Source organism: Oreochromis aureus, linkage group 18 (genome assembly GCF_013358895.1).
Source record: "Oreochromis aureus strain Israel breed Guangdong linkage group 18, ZZ_aureus, whole genome shotgun sequence".
NCBI classification, from domain to species: Eukaryota; Metazoa; Chordata; class Actinopteri; order Cichliformes; family Cichlidae; genus Oreochromis; species Oreochromis aureus.
In genome coordinates, this window is record NC_052959.1 from 15,143,709 (window position 1) to 15,152,773 (window position 9,065).

The 9,065-nt window shown below is 39.6% G+C and overlaps 1 protein-coding gene across 2 annotated transcripts in view; it reads right to left on the minus strand.

Moving 5' to 3' along the window:
* zgc:153615 (uncharacterized protein LOC777747 homolog) overlaps positions 1–9,065 on the minus strand; it is a 9,623-nt gene extending 558 nt beyond the window's left edge. The window contains exons 1-7 of one of the 2 annotated variants that reach the window (XM_039601783.1): positions 8,877–9,065; positions 5,879–5,988; positions 2,067–2,184; positions 1,740–1,946; positions 1,221–1,344; positions 809–902; positions 1–690 (exon numbers count right to left, since the gene is read on the minus strand). The exon at positions 1–690 is cut by the window's left edge and continues 558 nt beyond it. In XM_039601783.1, the coding sequence (XP_039457717.1) occupies positions 639–690; positions 809–902; positions 1,221–1,344; positions 1,740–1,946; positions 2,067–2,184; positions 5,879–5,988; positions 8,877–8,978 (807 nt within the window). In that variant the 5' untranslated portion in view covers positions 8,979–9,065 and the 3' untranslated portion in view covers positions 1–638. Of the gene's footprint in view, positions 691–808; positions 903–1,220; positions 1,345–1,739; positions 1,947–2,066; positions 2,185–5,878; positions 5,989–7,743; positions 7,874–8,876 lie in introns of those variants that run through there. The other variant, XM_039601784.1, reaches the window with a different exon arrangement.

Genomic DNA, 9,065 nt, shown 5'->3' on the forward strand with positions numbered 1-9,065 from the left:
TTAAAGATTTTTTAGGAAATTTCTGGAAAGCAGTTGCTTAAATGTAACAAATACAGAGTACTTATCATTTCCTAATATACCAGATCAGATATGTGACGCTTGATAGTGAATGAGAGTGATAAACAGCATTGTCACAGTGCTCTTAGTGAAGTGAACGATATACAAGTGAACAGAGCATTTCTAAGAACCCTGTTGATTATTAGAGCCAAACAAAAGACCGCTCATCTCAACTCATCATCGTTTTTCATTAAAAAAAGAGACACAAGGCATGGTGGTGCTCTCTCCAACCCAGCTGTGCCAAAATCATAGAGTGCTAAATAAAGATCAGGGATGGAATCAACTCGACTCCCCTAATTCTATGAAATATGACGGGGACAATCATGCTGAGTGGAAGTGGAACGCCTGCACAAACTCATCTGTCAATACTGAAATTGGTGATCTTACACATGTAGATGTTGTGTTTTGAGGTTCTAAGATGTGGTGCAACGTATCACATGTGTCTTAATACTACTCTATATGCTGCATTCAACTCTCCAGATACAGTCAGCACAGATGAAGTTTCATTAGCAACACTGGTAGCAGTCCGTAGAGTGGGAAATCAGACGGCGTGCATACAGACACGTGTGTAGACAAGGTGTTTATTTAGAGATGGCTTTCTCTGGCTGGTGCCGCTGATGGCTATGTGCATGCCTGCCATAACAAACAAGAAGAAACATGTTAAAGTGAGTCCAGGACATACTGTGAAGTGACAGCACTTCCAATACCTTTGACAGCTAAGAAGCTGAGGTGGACAAAAACTGTGGTTCACCTGGTGAGGTCCTCTATGTCCACTAGCATAGCGTCCTGCTCCACATGCAGCTCATCCCTCATCAGCAGCAACTGTACCAGCTCCTCATTTAGACCTGTTTGAGGATACAAATCCAGTCTTCGAATGTTTTTTTCCTTGTATGATTGTATTTTATTGTGCCAAGTGTGTGCTTTTGTTGTGATGAGGTTAGACAGAAATGTGTTAAAAATAGGAAGTGAGGAAGAGAAAAACAATCCTGAAAGATGTCGTATAAATTCTTAAGTTGACTGAATGTCTTTTGATAATTTATTTGATAGAAGTAATAGCATAGATGGCATGAATAAAAATATTAAAATCTGATAAAGTACAGATCAGTCTTTTGGCTTGGTTTTGTTAACTAATTTGTGTCTTTACGCGTGAGTCATCTACTCACTCTGAATCTGTGAATGCAAATCATTCGTGATGACTTGCAGTTGTCCAAGACTCATGTCTCTCATGTCCCCTTGCCTCAGATTCCTCTTCATTAAACCCTCACTGATGTGGGGCAAATGGGGAAGCTGCTCGCATAAGCACACACAGACGGGAAATTACTGCACATCAAAATGTGTCAAACATTTGAGTGTAAATAAAGACTTAAAAGGTGTTGTTAATTATTTATCAACTGGATCTCTCTGGATTTTCACATGACGTAGCCTCTAACTGCAACTTGCAACACGTCTGTTTACCAGTTTCAGGGGCTTTCTCTTGGTAACATGCACCCACATCTCACGTACACATAAAAACCGGAGTGTGCCTATGTAGTTTTATTATGTCATATTTACTGAAACACCAACTTACATTCCATTTTCACTTTATTTTCCTTGATATTTTAGTGCCCTTAATAATTTCCTACATTGAATTTTCCATGGAAGAGGGAATAAAGACCTCTGTGCATAAATCCCCTCTGACTCACCAAGTCAGCCACAGGTGAACGTCTGTGAAGCTGAATTTGCCTCTCTACCTCCACCTGCATGCGAGCCATGGGTCGAGCCAGAGCCAACGCCACCCGGGCCTCCTCTTGCAGCCTTCGCTGCACTCGCCAAAACCCACCGCAGTCATCTAAAGGATCTGAATCCTCCTCTCCAGTGTCCCGGTCCGACAGAGATGAGCTCTGCTTACTCTGTATAGGAAGTGAGCGATACTGTGATGCAACAACAACTGCGGTCATCTCACGAGTGTAGTGGAACAGAAACACACATAAAACCCACATATGGTGACACAGAGAGACTCGGACACGTACCACAGGTGACAGCGGTGTGTCTAGGCTGGTCTCTGTCCTGCTGTCTTCAGCATCACTGTCCTTGTCGCTGCTGCTGTCATTAACAAAACACACCTGCAGGTTCACCCCACTCTGTAGCCTGAGAACACAAATGCAATAAAGATCGCACCCATTTTAGTCAGAATCACACATTAGAGAGCACAGGGCAATGCTGTTTGCACACAAGAAGCAAACACCATTCAAAATGAAAAAAAAGAATTTAGGTCTTATTGTCAAACAATGCTGCATATAAGCATGAAAAGTGGTAAGGCTAAGAGTGAAAACAGTTCATCCATTCTCTTCCGCTTAGTGAAAACAGTCACTTCAAAAAAAAAAAGACAGCGTCAGAAGAAAGTTTGACAGTTTACTTGTGAGTTGTGTCAGATTCTGAGGAAGACCAACTGGATTTTTATACCACGTCACAAAAAGTCATTTGTATTTGTTTAGGTTCTTGTCTATTTTCTTTGTTTTCATTTGTCCAAGGCAAAACTTATAAATGCATTTGAAAAATGAAAATCAGACAATAAAAATTATGTTTGAGTTATTTTATTTGATGCTTATCTAAGTTTACAGGCCTATTTAATGTTGCTATCTGTTACGCTTTGGTGTCCTGCCTGTCAATGTATCTGAATTTTGAAGTCTGTAACTCAGAGGTGGTCAAACTAAAATAACAGTAACATTTGGAAATAATAGGTTGTTACTATGTTGCTATGTTGCTTACTATTGCTGTCGCTAGCAAAACTAAAATTTCCTGCTTTTCCAGCTGTTAAAGCTTCCCAAGATATTGCTTCATTACAATGGCGTGGTCCACACATTCAGTCTCATCTGAACTTATAATTAATCTTCAACTGTTTTTGCTGGCTAACATCTGAATGCGAAACTGGCTAATAATAATAGACTGAATTCATTTTTGATGACATTTGTTGGATTCACATGTCAGTGATGCAGTCTGGGTACACACTGGTTAGGGCTGGTCAGTTCACCTAAAATGAACCACAACCAACATTTAGAACCTCTAACTGATTTAATCTGACAAATGTTGGTTATTTTTTTATTATTTTTTTTGTTTTATTTTTAAATTCTGTCAATACAGAATACGTTTAAAGCACTGTCCAGTCTGCTACATGGAAGCATCATGTAGGAAAAGTTAACCATAGGGCCAAATAAAAATGTTGTGTCCATATTTGGAGACATTTTTGGCTACAGGAAAGTCGACCTCAAACAAAAAGAAGAAAACTGAGAAAAAATGGTTGCAGCCACCAACAGTAATACCGCCAGTGTATTTCAACACTTGTTGCACAACAATATTACATCAGCTAACTGCTAAAGCTTTAATTAATATTAAATGTTTAGTTTAGCAGCATATTTACAATAAAAAACCTAATTAAATAATCACAATCAAGGTAAAATGTTTGCCCATTGACTCTGAATTTCTGTATATATTCATATTTCCAGTGGTTCCTCCATATTGGAATTTTTGGCACATCCCAAAAATTGTTTAGCTAGATCCAAAGATTTAATCACAGATATGGAAACAGCATAGTAAAGCATAATAAAGGGTTTTTGTTATTCAGATTTCTGTTACTTTAGGTCACACAGTAGGTTAGGATAGTATTCATTATGAAACAATTTGTCCAACTTTACAACAATGTGGGCAAAGACTCTTTTTCCCGTTTCATAAACAAGGTCTTTAAAAAATAGTCAGTAACATCTCTTATACAGAAGTGATGAAAAAAAACCTTAACCTCAGCCTTTCCAAGGGTTCAAAACACCATTTATTCAATTCCAGATCATGATACTGAAAGAACCTAACAACCCAAAGTAACCTTCCCCTACACTAAGACAAAAACAATTACTTAAACAACACCTCACTAACTCTTTTTGGAATTTCCACCCTAAACTATACCCCCGTTACACCTTTACCTCCAACGGGGGAGGGGGTCACATGCTCAATTCCACCAATTGTAGCTGTGGATAAGTGTGTCAGGCATTACTTCTTCTTTCACAAGCTGACGAAACTACTTTCTCAAACATCTACAATAACGAAGGACAGCCCCACTGTGTGACATAAACTAAAGGGTATTGTGGGAAAAAAAAAAGAAAAAAAAAAAAGGTCGGGAGCCAAAAAGCTACTGGAGGTCAACTGGTGTCACGGTAAGAAAGAGTACTGATGTAAGTGCTGTGGCTTTGGTTAACCACGGGGAGTCTGTCATAATGCAAGTCTTTCCAGTTGCATTACATGTTTTGTGTTTTTGTATCCAAAACACAAAACATGTGCAGACATGAAATGTCATTTCCATGAAAACTAGTATGTTATTTGATTTATATCAAATATAGTACTATTTACAATGAAATTTTATAAGAAGCTCTAAAATATTCTGTAAGTAAGTAAAAAAATTACTGATCAACTTAATTTATTTGCATTGCAAAAATAAACAACAAGTCTGAAAAAAAAAACATTGAATACTAATGTTTAAAAAATAAAATATTTGGATATTTATGATATTTAAAAAAAAGTATTACCCTGTCCTTTTATTTTTATTATTTAATGATTTAACGGGCAGGTTGGTGGCACAGAGTTCGAAGAGAGCAATCCGATTTGAGAACATCATCTCTGAACTGTATCCCACCATGAAGCTGGGGCATCGCTTAGTTTCTGTGTGGGCAGCTCATCACGCAACAAAGGTTAACCACAGTGCCATGCTCTTCGTTCCCATTCTTTCCATACTCTCTAGATAGCCCATTGTCAGTCCCTTTAGACTGACTGTAAACATAACTGTGGCACTCCGGGAAAGCTTTTACTTTCGCTTTGCATGTCTGTGACTTAAATGACTCATTTTCTTCCTCTGTTGTTGCACAGTCTGTATGAAACCAGCCATGATAATTAAACGCACACACAACTCCACAACGTCACTGCTTCTACATAAATTTCTACCAGGGAAAACTATTCCATCTCCCTAATTTGTTTGTTGTAGTTTTCAGCTAACAGTTGTTAGTCAACAAATGACGTAATCTGATGATTAATGCCCTCTCCTGGCTGTAAATGTCTTAACCCTTTAACACCCAAGTATAATACAGGCTAAGTGGAGTTATTTTGTACATTTTCTCTGTAAAATCGCAATATAACTCTCATTATTGTGAATCATTTGAATTTCCTCTCCCAAGAATGGCTGAGGACTTACGGTAATGTAAAATGCAGGTAATAAAATCTAGGCAGAGCTGAATTTTCTGTCCGTCTTTACACAGCAGTATTTTGTGAATGCTTTTTGCTACAATGATACACTAAATATCCCCCAAAAAAGCTCTTCTTCTCTTCTTTCCGAAACCATTTGAATTTTGTCTCTAGCACAAATGGTAACCGAGTCAAGGTCATTTGAAAGAGCTTGTAAAATGAGCCCTCCGCCAGGCCTATTGTAAATAAAGGGTTAACTTAAGGTGCTTACATGATACAATTGGCATCTCAGAGACCCGGCCGACCAAATAAATAAATACATACATTTAAAAAAATGATTTTCATGAGATCCAGGCTTTGTGAGAACTGAGCAGCTTCAGGAAACGAAATAAGTTTTCAGTGACTGATGAAATTCAGTTCACCAAATGTCAGTGATTTTTTTAAATGTCATTTTATTGTACATCACTGTGCTCTGAAGATGTGCAAATGCAGTCAGAATGACATATAAAGCCAACAATCTATCACAGTATTACTATTACGATCCATACAAAATTCAAAATTATACCATCCAACCATTCTCTTCTGCTTGCTCACACATACACATACACTCAGTCAAACGCACCGAGACGAAGGGCCGTTCTTGCTGCAGCTGGTGTAGATGACTGGCTCGTCATCATAGAAACTGCCAAGGGCAAGTTTCTGCCTGATGGACTCTCTCTCATTCCTCTGGGCCTGCCACAAACAGAAAAATGTGGAAGCACAAAGAATATTAACACAGGCGAGGCTCCTGTGCTGCCATCTCTCTCTGCTTGATTTGCCAAGTGGGTCGCTTACTGACAAGGAAGACTGATGAAATTCATAAACAAATGCATAAATTCAGGTAATACGCCAAAATGAGAGGACACTCTAGTTTCTTCTACTCAACTATAAATCATCCTGTTACACCCGATTAAGAGGGAAGATGCGATGGATTCACATCAACCGTCTACTTTTGATTCCATGTATGAATATGAGTGTTAAAGCATTCATTATCTGCTACTACCAGCTGACAGCCTGTCCAGGATTCCTCATCTAATGCTTGTAGTATTGAAATAGATGTATAGAAAATGATTAAACAAATGAATCTGGCAGATGCAGTCCTCATTAACACTTCAGAGAAACGTACTGTTTCAACACTGAGAGACAGTGCACATATTATTTTTTTCACAGGCCAGGCCCAGAAAAGACTGAAGAATGAAACAAGTAATAGGTGTATCTGTCCAGTTATGTCAGTGCATCTGAATGCATTTTTATTAAAGATCTTTGTTCATTACAATCATAGGATTGTATTGACGGTGAATCATCCATAAATGGCTTCTTTCACTAATTTATGCATCACATTTCATCATCAACAGCAGGTACTATCTAAACTGGTTAAAAAAATTCCATTGCATTCTTTTAGTGCTGCTGATTCAAAATGCCGTGTCACTGTGGGCTGGTGTTTTACAGCTTCCTCTTCCTATGTGACTAGTTTCTCTTGACCGACATCCCATTTTTCATACTTTTTGTTTCACTTTAATGACATTGGATCTTTATGTTCTGCCTCCTTTCCCTCATCTGTATTTCTCATTCTTTTCCCCTTTAACCTTTTGAGCTTCCACCCCCGAGCCTTCTATCTCGTTTCCTTTTATTACACTTCCTCTCAGCTTCCAGTCTGTAGCTCCCCCTTTAAACCGATTACATTTTTTTCCCTTGGATCCTCACAACATGATTTTCTATTCTGGCATCAAAGGGAAAGTATTTATATATCGTGGATTTGAGCCAAAAACATCTGCTAAAGCTGCCTGAGTTTGTGAGTGCTCTTTGGAACCACACAAATATTGAATAACACTTCTAAAATTAGGCACGTTTCTCTTATGTGTCAGCGTTTGTACTCAAAATAGCCGCAAAACTGACACATACACACAACACTACACCCTCTTTTTTGTGACGCATCCTTAGATGAGGATGTGACGTAAAAGCATAAATGAGTTCATCGCCATCATTCTCCAAACCAACGCTGGCCCCTGCTCACCCTCTTCAGACAAACAGATGCCCTCCTTACTCACAAACTGACTACACGAGCACATGCACCCCCACAAACCAAAAATTGTACCCCTTATGAAGAAAGTACATGGTATGACAAATGCAAATGTAGAAAGATTTTAGTTCCTGTTCATACAAAAGACAGTATAACATACAATTATATAAATATCAATGATCTGAGATGGAAAATTGTGTCAAATCTGACCAAACAAATGCAGGAGCATACATATTACACAGATATATTCGAGCACAAACCACATACGAACACACCCACTCCCTTTTCCACTCATCCCATATGGCTGATTTATCTACAGCATCACACCCATGATGGATACCTATCATGTATACCTTTAAATATCTTGTTAAATGCTACACACCCATCAGAATCACCCACTAAATGCAAGCAAATACAAATCCACACACCTGGTAAATGCGTTTCTCCTGGTGCACCATCCTTCAGCGCATCGTACTAAAACAGCCGTCCTGCCCTCCTCTACACTGCAGTGAAACTAGACCCAGGAGACCCTCTCTTATACCGCAGCTCCGTGCAGGAGAGCGAGGGTGGGAGGAAGGGATGACAGAGCAGGGAGGGGAGAGGCAGCAGATAGGGGAGGGTGGGGAGACGTGGGAGCAGGAGAGGAAGGAGTGGGAAGCGACGGAAGCAGAGGAGGAGAGAGAAATCAAGGGAGGGGAGAGACGAAGCTGCTCAGTGCTGCCACTGCTTTCCTGATCTGTTATCTGTACCTCCATCTTCCTCTATTTTCTCTCTCTTGCCTTCTCCTCTTCATCTTTCCTTTACTGGAAGGAGAGGGACAAATAATAAATCTGTGTTTCTGATAAGTGGAGGCAGACATTTTGGATCTATAAAAAAAAATGGCAGTTGGACTAGGCTAGAAGGCCTAATGGATGAGAATGCAACAAAATACTTAAAGAGGCCACAGCTGGTTCTCTAATAGATCAACATCTGATTATTGGCCTTACACAGCGTAGGAGATTTGTTATATTTGTTTTGTCTTCTGGAGGAATTTCCTCCAGCCTCATCCCACATCAAAGGTACCAGTGTAATGAGCCGTAAGAGGCATAAGGAAGCACATGGCGGATTTGTCCACACGTGCATAAACAACCAGTGTTGCGTGCACACACACACACACACACACACACACACACAAACAAACAGGCTTGCAGTTAGTTCCCACAGTGCTGTGTCACAGTGCAGTTGTGCACTGATTAAATGACGAAAGACTGACTCATCTTCCTTCTTTCATCAACATCAAGCCAAATATTCTCAGTCTCTCCATGCCAGGAATTTCTCTTATGGAAAATATGCTGCATATATATATAATTATACGCTGCATGCATATGAAAACAGAACTGCATATTGCAAATATGGTGATAAACAGCCTGTTGTTGCACTTTTACCCACAATTTTTTCCCTATAGCCCATTCCTTTTTATTTGGAGAAGTCTCTTCAACAACTACAAGATACGTAGCCATCAGAACAAGTGTCCTCATTTATTTCCATGTGTGGATCAAACAAGAGACAGTGAATCACTCACAGAGATGCTGGACAGCCTGGTTCTTGCTCCACTATAACAGTGATCTGCCTGTGGTGCAAAGATATCCTTAAGCTCCTCTGCCCAGCTGCGACTGTTTACCATGCATCCTAGTCTTCCTCCCTGATGCTGTGCATCTTCCCACCAGTGGCACGTTGTGGCCTTTCTAGTGAATACGTCTCCCTCCTCTTC